The sequence below is a fragment of the Lates calcarifer genome, linkage group LG19 (assembly GCF_001640805.2).
Source record: "Lates calcarifer isolate ASB-BC8 linkage group LG19, TLL_Latcal_v3, whole genome shotgun sequence".
Classification (NCBI taxonomy): Eukaryota; Metazoa; Chordata; class Actinopteri; family Centropomidae; genus Lates; species Lates calcarifer.
The window spans coordinates 10,722,155-10,737,008 of NC_066851.1; the positions used below are offsets into that span (position 1 = coordinate 10,722,155).

The 14,854-nt window shown below is 43.8% G+C and overlaps 2 protein-coding genes across 4 annotated transcripts in view; one reads left to right on the forward strand and one right to left on the reverse strand.

Moving 5' to 3' along the window:
* The first annotated feature begins 1,088 nt into the window (after nucleotides 1-1,088).
* On the forward strand, nucleotides 1,089-12,549 carry tgfb3 (transforming growth factor, beta 3). The gene is made up of 7 exons (XM_018690097.2): nucleotides 1,089-1,899; nucleotides 6,475-6,638; nucleotides 7,963-8,092; nucleotides 8,227-8,334; nucleotides 10,432-10,588; nucleotides 11,216-11,369; nucleotides 11,450-12,549. Exons 1-7 carry the CDS (start codon nucleotides 1,554-1,556, stop codon nucleotides 11,606-11,608), a joined length of 1,218 nt encoding a protein of 405 aa, XP_018545613.1. The 5' UTR covers nucleotides 1,089-1,553; the 3' UTR covers nucleotides 11,609-12,549.
* The window catches only part of ttll5 (tubulin tyrosine ligase-like family, member 5), a 47,407-nt gene continuing 44,175 nt past the window's right edge, over nucleotides 11,623-14,854 (reverse strand). For all 3 annotated transcript variants that reach the window (XM_051077995.1, XM_051077996.1, XM_051077994.1), the window contains one exon: nucleotides 11,623-14,382. In XM_051077995.1, coding sequence (XP_050933952.1) covers nucleotides 14,330-14,382 — 53 coding nt within the window. In that variant the 3' untranslated portion in view covers nucleotides 11,623-14,329. The remainder of the gene's footprint in view (nucleotides 14,383-14,854) is intronic.

A 14,854-nucleotide genomic window follows, 5' to 3' on the forward strand; every position in this document is an offset into this window, starting at 1 on the left:
TCAGGAGGAGAGTGCGAGTCCACAGTCAATCACTATGAGGTTTCATAAGAAAGTAAATAGACAAACAAACAAAAAGCTACGGATACATAGAAAGTATTTAGATATACAGATTGACTATACTGGTGTCCCCGTTGTTGTTGACTATGCTGATAATAATGAGAAATGCATTTAAATATAACTGCAGTGAGGATTGTAGATGTGTGAACCAGAGGGCCATGTACAGTTGGCCTACCATAACCCAAACACTGTTGAAGAAATGAGGTAAAGACAAAGATATTTGAACTGAAGAATGACCTCCGGCATGATAACATTTTAAGAATCAGTCTCACGCCTTGCATGACAGCGGGGTATGGGACAGTAGGAAGTTGATGTCATCTAAACAGATACAGACAGAGTTTGACTTTTACCAAACAAACAGCATCTTTCCCACAACTCCCACGTCTTCACCATTACTTCATCTACATAGGGGAAAAACAGCTCGTTTTGTCCGCTCGATGTCACTGTTGTGCATGTTTTCTGTTACTGGGGAGGAACTTGAACGGTAGCAGCATCTTGTGGATCACAGCAACTGGCTGGGTTCCCTTTGTGCACCTTCAAGATCCCTTTTGTTCACATTGGCCCTCCATCTGTGTTTGATTTTCTTCTAAAACTTTATCTCGGATGGTGGTGATTCTGTCAAAAGACATTAAAATTCTACTGTGATCAGGATAAGGCTGTTTAATTGTTGGAAAACTGTGAGCACACACAGCAAAACAATTGCTTAACTTTACTCAAAAATACAAATAGTACTGGTCTCCTCCGATCGCAGAGAGGGTAGAAAACAAAAATATTCCCCTGACAGATCAGTGCACTCCATGTGGTTTTCTTGTTTTCTCGAGAACCGCTCTCCCTCTTGCGAAATCGCACATTATTGCCCAATATTACGCACGTTTCCTACGGTTTTATTCAAAAACAGCTTTGACAACATAAAATTTAAAGTCTCATTAAAACGCATTTCGGAACAGGTCAGATCTCATTGTCCGAGCTCAGGCTGTAACTCGCCGCCCCTCCCTCGGCAAAAACGTCACAGCTTGTGACTATAAAGTATGACTGAGAGTGGAAAAGCGCTTGAGTGTGTTTGAGGCTGGACCGCGGGGAGCGAACAGAGAGGCGCACCGACTCCAAAAAGAGCAAGTGGATGGAAAGAGCCCAGTGCAATGGAGAAAGTGAACCACGGCGCAGAGACTGGTGCCCTGTAGAGTGAAAGAAGAGAGGGGGAGAGATGCTTGCATGAGACAAGGGGGTATGAAGAGTAGGAGAGAGAGTTTTGATGAAGAGTTGAGATTATTTTCCAGAATGGCACGGATTCGCTCCAACGCAAATGCGCATTTCGCAAAGATGACATAGCACTTGAGAAAATGGGATTCCTGCAGGAACAGAACTCACTCACGACCTGAATGAAAAGAGAAAAAGGGATTCTATTCAAATCGGAATTTAGTTTTGTTTTCTTTTTTTTCCCCTCCTTCCTTCTTTTACTTGACAAGCCTCGGTTGTGAGTAAACGCAGAGTGAAATATGAATCTGGGCAAAGCACTTCTGTTTTTCCTCCTCTCAAACTGTGTGACAATGACTTTGTCGCTATCCACTTGCACCACTGTGGACATCGACCACATAAAGAAAAAGAGAGTGGAGGCGGTGCGGGGACAGATCCTCAGTAAACTCCGGCTGACCAGTCCGCCTCAAACAACAGGTCCAAGTCAGGTACCGTTTCAGGTTCTGGCCCTTTACAACAGCACCAAGGAGCTCATTGAGGAGCTGGGGAGAGACAGGCAGCAGAGTTGTGGGCAGGATAACACGGAGACTGAGTACTATGCCAAAGAGATTTACAAGTTCAACATGATCAATGGTTCACCAGAAAACAGTAAGTTCACTGCCTTTACTCGTCTTTATTCAAGTGTCTTTTTTCGCAACTTTCACCCAATAAACTGCAACTTTTTATGTTCTAGATGTGAGTGATTATAGGGTGGAGTAATTGATTGTGATTGGTAATATATTTTATTTTGCCAGTGCGCCTCGCAGCCAACATTTTTGGAAGTAGATGCCCAAACTTGATCCAAATTCTTTGCTTGTGCAGATCCATTTAAGCCAATAAAACAAACAAAAAAAAACTTTATCTGGCCAAGATACAGAATTATTATTGGTGAGGTAACAGTGTCAAAAACAGGGATCTGATTTTTCCAACTGGCTTTGAGTGCAATCGTGTCGGTGCAGCTTTTTACGCACAGACGCGCCTGTGAGCAGTGGAGCGGCGCGCAAAGGAGAGGGGGCAAAGTCAACAGCCTAATTGGAATGAGTACCATTCCTCATACATACCTCACACCAAAGCCATGGGAACTCCAGCTTAAGTCTGACACATTCCTAAGCGGGGAAAATTCTCAGGCAGTTAAGTCTACTATTTATTGCCAACTCCAATACCTCATTTCCATTTTCTGGCCGTGAGTTCCCCAATATTTTTCATCCACTGTTACGACTCTCTCACCTCTATTTCCCCTACTATTTCTCTCTAGTAGCGAGGAGCTGAGCAGCTCAGTGTTATGATCTAATTCCCTTGTTCATCCATATTGGTATTTCCTGTATAAACTATGCTCCATTGATTGTTCCAGAAATCAGAAACAGAAGCTGACCGAGCGGCAGATTCTCCAGAGAAAAGTCAGTTTTTAAGTGGATGAGTTGGATTCGTGCCTGCTCGCGGTCAGAGGTCGCTCAGTGCTGCTGTGCCTGGTGTTACCATTTAGAAATCAACAGGTGTTTATGCTGTGCAGTGACACTGAGCAGAGCCTCTGCCGGTTCCAGCATAAGTCCTGAATCGAATCCATTTCACAGGTCCCACAAAGTGCTTCTGACATTCAAAATACACAGCTCTGGGGTTTATCCACTGGTCAGAGGTAGCTAGAGCTCCCAAAACAAACAGAGGTCTAAGGAGTGGGATCAGTGATGGCCAGGTGCCCAGGACACATCACGCTGGTCTCATACAGTAGGCCATACTGTAGGTGATAATACAAGACATGAACTTGACTTAGCAGTGGCAGCACTTTTTGTCCTATACCGCTTATTCAGAGGTGATATGAGTGAAATTAACAAAGGCTGCCAACATACATTAATTAGCACTTCTCTCGGCCTTTCCATGATGTAATTTAAGGGAGAGTGGGGCATGTTGCAGTGTGTAGGAACATAATGTCTGTCACCTTGATAATTCTGCAGTGTAGTTCATTTTCATTCCTGCTGGATATAATGAGTTTTACATTCACTGTTTTTGGAAGGTGGGAGTGTTTGGGAGTGCGGTCAAGTTTTCGCTTCTTTTCTTTTTTCTTTTTTTTTTTTTCATGCACTGTTAAAAAGTTAAACAGAAACTTTTCTCTCATACTTGAACGCGCCACTTGCTCCAGACTACTTTGGTCAGACGCTACTACTAATGCAGATCAAGGCATTTGCCATTTATAAGAGGCAAAAATGGAGACATGGCAGCAGTTTGGATTCTCCTTCTCTGGTGCATCAGGAGGCCGGCGTGGCTAATTACATCACCATAACCCAAACTCTGCCGAGGCAATGGGACGACGGATGAACTTTGGCACAATAGCACTGACTCTCATAGGTTAAAATTAGAAGGATTGTGCCTCACGCACAGAGGCATGCCGTTTCAGTGAAATTTCAAGCCAATCATTGACTCAGTGTTGGGTCTGTAGATAAAATGAGGGATAGCGCTGAGGACAGCAGGGTATCTGATATATGGGATAGTAGAAAGATGATGTCATCTGAACAAACAGAGACAGAGGTCTTTGGCCTGCTCCCAGAGAAACAGAATCTCCAACCCTCCACCCCCACCCCAACTCCCATGCCTTCACCATTTTTGCTTCCTCATCCTTAATCAAGTCAGGGGGAAAAAAAGTTGTTTTTCTTCAGAACAGAGCTCCATCACATTATCTCATCTGCTGTAGTGGCCTGCCACAGTCAGTGTCCACAGTGTGAGGAATGAAGCAGAGAAATGAGACTCTGATACAAAAGCAGCATTTGAATTCCACCTGTCAAAACTTTGATGTTAATTTCTTGGGGAACTGGTGAGTGAGAATCAAACTTTTCCATGAGAGCATAATGCAAACAAGTTCAAATCCCAAATGCTGCAATCTAAGTAGCTAATAGAGCACTCAAACAAATAGATTTCCAAAGAAATTTCTGTTGTCCTTTATGAGACCGAGACACCTCACTCAGCAGCTGGCTAGCACCTGCTGCCTTATGCTTCCTATTTCCTTTGTTTACCTCCACAAGCTCTGGAGAGACTGACATCACAGACAATCCTCTGGGCAAAAGGGCAAAAAGAGGTGATTCCTGGGAGTTTTTTTTTTTTTAATCGCCAAGCTTCTGTGTCATGAGAGGATCCCAGACGAGAGACACTGAGCGTGTGTCAGGGTGTGAGGTGTGGGTGGATAGCGTCTGGGCGAGGCAGTTTATGTGAGGCTTTACTGCAGAACTATTCAAACGTCTGTCCCCGGGCGTTCTGTGCAACTTCACCTCTGAATTCCTAATTTAAAGCCCATTTGTGTTCAAATTGATTGAGTGATAATAAGAGAATTACATCAACTGGGTATCATTTTGTTAATCCTGGCTTTTATATGTGACTATAAATACACTTTTGCAGACATGTTAATGATAAAGTCCTACAATAAAACTCAATTCTGTAATTACAGTAGAATCAGTTTGAAGAATAGTGTGTAATTTAACTAAATTGGTAGTTATAACAGTAGATCTAATTTGTTTACTTCCATGATGTATGTGAGTATACTTTTTAAAATCTAATATTTAACATAGTAAATCATTTCAGAGTGGATTTACCAGTAGTAATTAAACCCTGCAGGAGCTTAAAGCACATTGATCTGTGCTGCAGGTCAAACTTATGTCAGCATCCCGACACTCAGTCTCAAGCACTATCGTCTACAAATGGCGGGGGTCAGAAAATTAGTGAATGTATTTCATTTTAATTATACAAGCAATCCCCTCCACTCACCAACATGGAACAAATTACCTTTCAGACCCTTGGCAAAAATAAGCCATAATGTGAAATCCACCTAAAACCATTGCAATGGGAAAAATGAGGTCATCCAAAAGGAAACCAAAGACTTGATTAGAATTTCAAATCTCCCCTCGAAGTGGGGCTTTCCACCTTCTGTGGGGGAGGCGGGGGAGGGGGGTGTGGGGTGGGAAGGGGGGGGGACCTGAGCAGTGAGTGAGGGGGAGGAAAAGGCTACTGAGGTTTCCTCCTTATAGATTGTGTGGAAACACTGGACAGATATCTGGCTGGGGATGAATGCTGAAAAGGTCACCTATAAATAGGGAAAAGTTGAAAAAAAAAAAACTTTGTGGAAATATCAGATAATGACTGGGAGGACACTGAAATAGGATTATGGGTCAAATGAAGTACAGATACTTGGAGATGTGCAAGTTCCTTTTGCATGACACAGAAAGAGTTTCCATTTGTCCCCGAAACAGCCCGAGGTGCAAATCAGCTAAAGGTGCAATGCCCCATTCAACCACCAGCAAATCTGAGGCTTGGTAATAAAGCTAAAGCTTTGGGGTAATAAATTAGCCATGGCTTGGCTGTAAATGACTGTTTCCACTTGGCCCATAAAAAGTTTGCTATGTGCTTGTTTTGCTCAACACTGCATGTGCTTGGCCTGTTAAAATAATAAACTGTTCAATGGTATTATGGTATAAAAGGGGGGGGGGGCTTCAATGCAACAGGAAGCTTTTCAGATAGAATCACAATGTGGCCATTTATTTAGTTTATTCTGCTGAAGGTCAGTGTGCAATCACACGCACACACCCGCACAGGATGTATACAGCAAGTTATACAGGGAAGCAACTGTCACGATGGAGTCCCCCCCCCCACCGGTTTCTCAGGTAATGTTCTGCTCCAGCACGTGAGCCTGCATGTTCCCAGGCTAAACCTCTCAGTTCCAGAGAACACTTGGCTTCTGTCACACCGAGCCCTCGGAGCACCTGTTGGGCTCCAGAGCTGGTGGGAGGAGGAGCACGATGCCGTCCCTCTGCAGCCTGCTCCACCAACACATGGGACATTTGGTTTTCATTTCATGACTTCAACTTGTTGCTAACTCGGACCGCACAAAGCATAAGCAGATGGTCTGTGGTAATGGCTCCCTGGAATGGAATAGAAATAGTTAAAAAAAAGAAACTGTAAACTAACTACAGTGGTAGTGGGAAATCCTCTGCAAAAAACTTATCAATAATCAGAAGGTAAACATGTCCACCCCTGAAAGGATGTCAGTGGAAAATAGGCTTTGATAACATGTACACAATGAGGTAACAGATGGATAAGAGCTTAAAGGGATTCTGACAAAAGAAACAATGAGAGTTCCAATTTGATCTTTTTTTTTTAACAGAGATATTTAATAACATCTTTGCAACATTTCCACTTTACCTGCAGATGACCTCCCCTACTGCCCCAAGGGTATCACCTCCAAGGTATTCCTCTTCAACGTCTCGACCATGGAGAACAACTCCACCAACTTGTTCCGGGCTGAGTTTCGAGCCCTGCGGATCCCCAACCCCGGCGCCAAGAAAAACGAGCAGCGGATTGAGCTCTACCAGGTGCGTGAACTGACCGTTCATTTCCACTGTTAGCAGAGCGCAGGGGGCTAATGTGCTCAATTTCTCTCAGAAGGCCCGTGTAGGTCAGTGAGAAAGATGAAAACATTTATATTAGGGTGTCCAACTCTCTCTCTCCTCTTTTCATGCGCTGATCATTATCCCATGTGCTTACAGTCAAATGGATTCTACATTAGGACACATTTAAGAGCTTGCACAGCCGTCTTTAAGAAACCCTAGATTACCATTCGGCAGTTTCTTCTTTCGTAGCTGTCAATCTCAGAGCAGTTGTCCATCCTTGTTAGATCAAGTGAGGCATTATGCTTTCATTAGAGGGTTTATGGATCTGCACCTGCATTTGTGTGCTTATCAGCATTCTTTTGTGAAGTGCGTTAAAGCTTGCATCTGTTAGATGTCTGTGAGTGGGGTGGCAAGGCAAGATTTTTTTTTTTTTTTTCGGTTTCCTCATTAATCTCCCGTGAGAGACTAGGAGTAATGATCAGGTTCCAACATTTCCTGCCAGGGAGACAAGCGTCTCCGGACTGCATACCGCCTCTGAGGCAAGGCTCTGGCCAGCGCTGAATACAGACTGTCAGGCCCTCAGATTGTTTCCAGGGGCCTAAGAGGAGATAGAGGCAGGGTCACCCACTGGGGGGAGTAAATGGAGCCGCTCACTCACCCCCACACTCTTCAGACTGGAGCTGATTGGCAGAGGGCTGACGCTGGCAGTCCTCTGGGCCCCTCTTTCCCACAGGAAGGCAGATTAGATGCTGACAATGTTCAGGAACCTGGTTATCCATAGCACAGCTGTGGGGCTGAGTGCTCATACCCACCACCCAAACACACACATTTCTCACTACAGATAAACACCTTTGTTCAGAGCAGTGCTGGTGGACACAGGAATGTCTGAAACACACTGTTACAGGCAGATTTCATTTTTCCTCTGTCGTTTGCTTTGTACATTTGGGGTCTCGACATGATAACACGGTTAGGACATGAATGCCCGCAGAGATACCTGGAAGCCTGCTCTCTGAACTGTGTGACACTGCATCTGGAAGCCCAGCTAAACTCAAAAGTTTGAACTGCTGATGTGAAGGACAGCCAGGTTCTCATTGGCAGGAGGGTAACACGCAGGCATTAACTTGCAAAATGGGGATATCAACACAGGGAGTCACTTTTTCCATGAAGAGTAGACGTTTGGCCCAAGGCATCCTGGAGAGTCTGGCTCAAACAGACAGCTCTGGTTCTGTGTGTCAGTGTGTGTATGCGTGTAAAAAAAAAAAAGAGAGTTTGTGCAGCTGGGTCACATTTTCATCTTTCCCCGCAGATCCTCCAGAAAGACGACCCCAAAGCCAAACAGCGCTACATTGGGGGCAAGAACGTCCTGACCAAGGGAACGCCTGAGTGGGTCTCCTTTGATGTCACAGAGACAGTGAGGGAGTGGCTAATGTACCGACGTGAGTGGGACACCTCGAATTTTCCCTGTATCACATATCCTGCCAAAAGGGGACTAGTTCATTTAAAATGAAGGATTTTTCCTCAGGGGGAAAATGTCAGCTCCTTACAAACTTCTTCTCTTGTTTCCCCTCAGAGACAAATCTTGGCCTGGAGATCAGCGTCCATTGTCCCTGCCATACTTTCAGGCCAAACGGTGACATTATCGAGAACGCCAACGAGGTGCTAGAGGTCAAGTTCAAAGGTGGGCCTGCGTTTGATACGTCAGTGATGTGACAGACTGAGATGGTTTGGGTTTGTGTCAGAGAGCTGTGTTGTTTTTTCCTAGAGCTTTTTATGAGCCTGCTTCAGTCAGTTAAAATTTCATTTTAACAAGGTATTAAGAAAGTGTTGAAAACAAAATTGCCAAGGATTCAAACTTATTTATGTAAGTCTGTATGAGGAATATTACAACTGTACAAATAGAAAAAAAACAAGACCTCAAGAACGAGAATAGGTGGGGAGTAATGTTATTACTAAGCTACCCTGAGCAGCTAGTTAGCTTAGCTTAAAAACAGGACAAAAGCTAGCTTGGCGCTGTCCAAAGGTTAAAGGAAAATCTACCTCCCAGTAAATTTAAAGCTCACAAAGCAATACAGTGAGATAAATAAAGTGTGGATTTAGAGGGGTCATGTGCCACTATTTCTTGGCTGAACACAGTGACAGACTTTGTTAGCTCTGGACAGAGCCAGGCTAGCATTTCCCCGTTTTGAGCCTCTGTGCTAAGCTAACTGTCTGCTAGCTATAGCTTCATATTCAGCATAAAGATGTAAGAGTGGTATCAATCATCTCATCTAACTCTAATATAATATTGTCTACTTCAATCACTTTTTGTAAAATTGGAGATCAGTAAACCAAATGTCTTCAAGATTTCTTCACTAAATAAGTTTGTACCACTTTAAGTCTGCATCTCGGCCTTAGTCTCACCTGTTGTGCATTGACTCCAGACTCCTTCTTCTGTAGATTTCCAAGATTTTTTGTGTCGTGCTGTCTGTGGTTGCTCAGCCTGTATTTGGTCAGAATTAGTCTCTGCTTTTGATCTCTCATAGTGAAAAGATGTTCTGCCAGTTTGTGTTCGCGATCATGAGCCAGATAACAATTCAGTTTGTTTAAATTGTTTGATTTGTCTAATGTTCCAGATAGGCATCTCTTGTTTGTTGAAAATTTTGGTTTATTCTGATTAGCGCTATTATGCAGCGCTGGTTTTTAGGATGATTTGCATTAGTGGGTCTCAGGAGCAGTTGTTACAAGAGGCTCTTTTTGGGTTCTGGTTTTAGTTTAAATGCCTTTTTTAGATGTTTCCAAAACTTTGTCATTAGCTTTTGATTATTAATGGAAGTAGGCATATAATGGTTGGTCATTAGTTTTTCTTTTTAAGTTTGATATGGTGCTACAAATCTTTCTATAGGCAGCTTCATCTGGTGATGCAGTATTGGCAGTCGACTCTACACTGTGGACTGGATGAAAGTCCAAATATTTAAAATCAAAATTTGCCTATGTTATGTTTTTTTTCTTGAGTTGAATAAAGCCTCAAAGGGCCTTTTGTTGAATTGTATCTACTGCCAGATTAAAGTTACCTGAGGCGTTGTTTTTGAGTACCAGTAAGTCATTATGCAGGGTGTGTTCTACAATGTTTCCTAGGATGATTGAGAGTCTGATACACTCACAAAACTCTCCTTATTATGACACTGGTCTGAAAAAAAGCTCAATCCAGTCATCAACATGTTCCTCTAGAAGCGCTTCTCTTTGAGGTCTTTTTGTAAAGATAATGGGTTTCCTTTCTGAGAGGAAGAGAGAGACACAGAGCATGGGAATACAATTGATCTGGTATCTCACTTAGCACTGGAGCCCCCGGGCCCTCGGTCCTGGGAACACTCCCGACTGGCTTGGCCACAAGGAATGTGCTGCCACGGTGCTCAGACGTTTGGCCCCGAATTAAAGAGGGGCGTACATATCCACCAGCAGCATCTCTCCTGAGATATTCACTGCTTAAGCTATCAGGGGTAGATTGGATGAGCAGACACAGGCCCAGGGGGGAAAATTGAGGAAAGAAGGAAGTTAAGAGGGACTAGTGTTAAATAAGAATAAGGAAGAAAACTAAGCCAGAAATGAATGAAGCCCTGCCTGGAGAGCACAGTATCCTTATGTAAATGTTACAACACTGATTAGAGCTAAGTTGAGGTTCTTGAGGGCCAGGCATCTTTACAACTCATAACAAATCTTCTGTATTTATGTGTTGTTTTTTTTTTTTTGGTCCGTTTTTTTGATGGTGTGCTCCAGACTAACTGACTCACCCCTGCAGGTATGGAAGCAGACTATGACGACCAGAGCCGTGTGAAAAAGCAAAAGGAGCAGCTCTACCCCCACCTCATCCTCATGATGCTCCCTCCCCACAGGCTGGATGCCCACTCCTCTTCCCGCAGGCGCAAGCGGGCACTTGACACCAATTACTGCTTCAAGTAAGTCACATTTCCTCACCCTGGAAAATGTTACGCGCTGTTGGACTATTTTTCATTGTCTTTAACTTTCCAAAATAATTTTGCTGGCTGCACCTGCACTGTCAGACTCGACCGCTGGGCTGGTTTAAATATTGAAAATAAAAGATGGCAGCTATTTTTGTCTTGCAGGCGGGGGGTGAGGGGTTACATTACAGCGTATTGTCAAGTAGTATACCAGCCAAGGCAACATGAAATGGAAATATCAGCTGTCACCTCTTACAAAGATGGCAGAGAAGAAGAGTACATTGGCACAGAATACATAGAAGAAGCTTGTTAATCACGCAGACGAGCATGACAGAGGTATTAGCTGATACAAGTTGGGATCTGTCCCAGTACTAGCAAACGTTACCACCTCTTAACACGCCGTCTCCTCAGCTCTGGATTTCCTCCGTCAGTCTGACAGGCAGCACCAAAGACACCTGGGCCGACTCCAAGAGGGAAAATAAGGGCACACCTAAGAGTGGAATTTCTGAACTCCTGTCTCATCTCTGGCTGCGAGGCCATAGGGAAGAAAATGTATACGACTCTTAAACTTGCGTTACCTCTGAGATGAAGAGTGTAATCCTCTCTGTCCTCTCTTGTCTGCAGCAATTATGAGGAGAACTGCTGCGTTCGACCACTATATATTAATTTCCGGCAGGATTTGGGATGGAGGTGGATCCATCAGCCTGAAGGATACTACGCCAACTTCTGCTCCGGGCCCTGTCCTTACCTACGCAGCGCAGACACCACCCACAGCTCGGTGAGACAAACCGCCACAAGTTTAAGTCATGAACCTGTCTGAGAGATGTGTCTTCTGATCCCTGTCTCTCCTTCTTACAGCTGCTGAGCCTCTACAACACCTTGAACCCTGAAGCGTCCGCCTCACCCTGCTGTGTTCCTCAGGACTTGGAGCCCCTCACCATCCTCTACTATGTGGGTCGTTCCCCTAAAGTCGAGCAGCTCTCCAACATGGTCGTCAAGTCCTGCAAGTGCAGCTAAACTTCAGAGCTTCAGGGGTGGGGGTGGGGCAAGAGACATGGGATGTGACGGCTCCCAGCACTACTCAGGAGCGGGTTTAAGGGGTTAGAGGAGGGGGGTGTGTGTGTGTGTGCGGTACAGTTTGTTCTCCACAAGTACCTCTTCCCTCTGCTCCAGCCTTTGCCCGAGCTCTCACGAAAAAGATGCAGTCCACCACTCTGCTCACGACCATTGGCAGCATTTACCTAAAAGACTCGTCGAACACCACTTCACTAACAGCGCTCTCAAACCCATCAGACCTCTTGTTGACCTTCAACAATTGCCTTTCGACATCAATGTTTCTCATGTTTTGTTCTGTTTTTTTTTTGTTATATTCCAGCATTTTGAGCAGCCTGTACCTCAGTGTTTCGTGACATTGGTCTTCAAAAACCGTCTTCAACGATAAGAGGGACAGAACAATGACCATTGCATTCTCAAGGACGTAAAATAATTGCAGTCAAAAGAAGAGAATGCAGACTGAACTCAGCATGACAGGAGTACGTCAAGGAGGGGTAAGATAAAAACGACCCCTTCGGCCCCTGACTCACAGGACACCCTCTAATGTCCGAGCTGGAAACTGACGCTGTGTCCGCCACGGCTCCCTACACTGTTTATTTAGGATTAAATGCTGTTAAATGAAAATGATCTTAGGAAAAAAAAAAGTAAAGAAAACATGCTGGAAACCAACCTTTATTTCAAAGTAGTATTTCCATGGTTATGTTTACCTCTGTAATGCAACAGGATGGTGATTCCAGGGATTGTTTCGTTTTTAAAGTGAAGCCTTTCTGTTGTATGAGACGATGTATGTCACTAAGTGAACACTTAGCTAGATCACGAACTGTAAATGTTTTTCTTATTACTCTTGGAAACACTTTTTTTTAATTAAAAAAAATGAACAGTTGGATAGAATTGTTCTATTTTCATTATTGTTGAGTTTTTATGTTTTCGTTAAGTATTTTAGAGCACTTTACTTTAAAAGGTAATAGGGTTTAAATTTAGGTGACCAAAGTGAATACATCCAGTCCAGTGATTGATGACTTCCAGTGTAAAGTATGTGCTGAACAAGTACATTTACTAACATGATCAGCATGTTTGAATGTTTTCTAGGTATTCATGTCAATGTTGCTTGCTACAAACTGTAATGATTCCAAAAATATTACATTTCCATGCATGTGTGTTGTAAACAATCAGGAACAAAACAGATTAAAATATCAGACTGTAAACAATGTTGTATCGCCACAGTAGATTATACACACACTGATATGGATTCTACTGTTGGGATTCTTGTAATACAGCATGCACTGGCTTTAAACAGCAGTAAATCCACCACAACATGAAGTTTAACATCAATCACTACAAAAACAATCCAACACCATCAAGTGTAATAAAACCAGTTCTGTTGTACTGCATTGAAAACTACATTCTGTGCAAAACCACTCTGATGATAATCATCAGTTGATATGACAAATACATCAAGTATTTCTGACAAAGTCATCATAAACACATGTTGAATCTATTAATATATAACAGACACGTTTTATTCTTTTAACACGCCCTGAGTGAACTCGCTATATGATCCCAAAAAACAAACAAAAAAACTGCAAGGATATTGGTCCGCTGGTGCAGCATTCACCTTCACTGTAGGCAAGGCTGTGCATAACCATAATTTCTCTTTATGTTATGCTTTGAGCTACAGAAACGGCCGAGAAAAACCCGTTTGTGGACAATTTACAGTAAATAAATACTGATACAATACCAATAATTTACTTATTATACCAAAGATATTAAATTTGGTCCATCCAAGGAAAACAACATCAACATCTCTACAGTTTACAGGAATAATCACAAGCTCACTGTATTCTTGATATAAAACAACAACACCGTTACATTATCCTTGTAAACAGGGAACAAGGCAGCAACCAATCGTATTTAAGCTCTAACATTCACAATTTCTTTTTCAAGCCTACAAGCGACTACTTCAACGCATCCTTAGACGATGGCCAGACAGAGTCTGATTTGGCAACTGTATGTCTTCCAACGAGGACTGGCAGTTGGAGCATCTATAGCCAGAAGCCACACATGAAAGGAGCTTCCCTGCATGCTCGCCATTCATGGCTGCAAGATGGGAAGCTGCTCAGGCAATCCCTACAGTACTTGCCCAAATACCTTTTATAACCCAAACCCCCACTTCAACTGTTTGTGTAACTTTTTAAGAAGAAAAAAAAATCTACTTGAATGGCTACCGGTGCACATGCCACTGCATGAGCACAGAATAAAACATTGCATCCTGTTGTTAAAATACCAATAGGGCTTGAGGAACCATCTGCTGACGGCTATCTGTCAGTGAAATCTTTCTGTGGCATCAGTAGAATGGAGAGAATGAGGGCGGGCAACTGCTGGGATATAGACTGAATGTAGCCGAGGGGGAGGGGCGGGCAAGGCTGAAAAGGCCATCTGATGTTGAGCTGCGCAACAAAATCCCAACCTGCGTCAAAGCTGGGCATTCCTGGCCTGGCAGGCTACCCTCTCGCATGTCTGTGGCTGTATCATAGAGAAATTAATAGGACCCTGTTCGACGCCTGGCATGCTTTCATCTGTCGCTGTTGTCCTTTCCCAGAATACACCTCTGTGAGGATGTAGTTACATGCAGAGACACCTGTTGGGCCGGCAGAGCGGCAGGACGTGCCTCTGGTCGCCTTCATGTCATCTGTGACTGGGCTCCTGGTCCTGGAACAGCTTGCGGTACACAGAGAGACCTGGAGAGTGACAGATGAAAGAGAAATTAGTATAAGAGGTGAAAAGGCAGTTGAAGGTCTTCCTCGTGTGTACTCACGGAAATGTTTATGTCAAACCTGAAAGAGTTTTTCTTCACTTTGCCCACTAAAACCCTCCTGGTGAAGGTTCTGTTGATCTTTTTAATTATTCATGGTCAAGGTGGTCACCGGCAGATCCGAGCTCAGTCAGCTCGGTGCTTTGCCCTCTGTCTGACTGTCCCCTCACTCTCAGTCTCGCTCGCCCCCTCATCCTATCGGCTGGCACGAGGCCAGGCATCCAGTAGAAAAGGCATTCCAAGTACAGTCAGAGCTGCCGTGTTTGTGCTCCCAAACAGTATTCCCTTTCATTCCCTCTCTCCTGCACTCTGTTTATTTTGGTGCTCTTTTACACCGTGGGGCCTGACTGAGCTGGAAAATGAAAACATCTCCCCGACTTCCAATATGATGACATGAC

Bases quoted from the DNA above. Each gene is read 5' to 3' on its own strand.
- tgfb3 (XM_018690097.2), top strand. From the start codon at position 1,554: ATGAATCTGGGCAAAGCACTTCTGTTTTTCCTCCTCTCAAACTGTGTG. The intron at 8,335-10,431 runs GTGGGCCTGCGT...TCACCCCTGCAG, and splicing joins GCTAGAGGTCAAGTTCAAAG to GTATGGAAGCAGACTATGAC. The intron at 10,589-11,215 runs GTAAGTCACATT...TCTTGTCTGCAG, and splicing joins GACACCAATTACTGCTTCAA to CAATTATGAGGAGAACTGCT.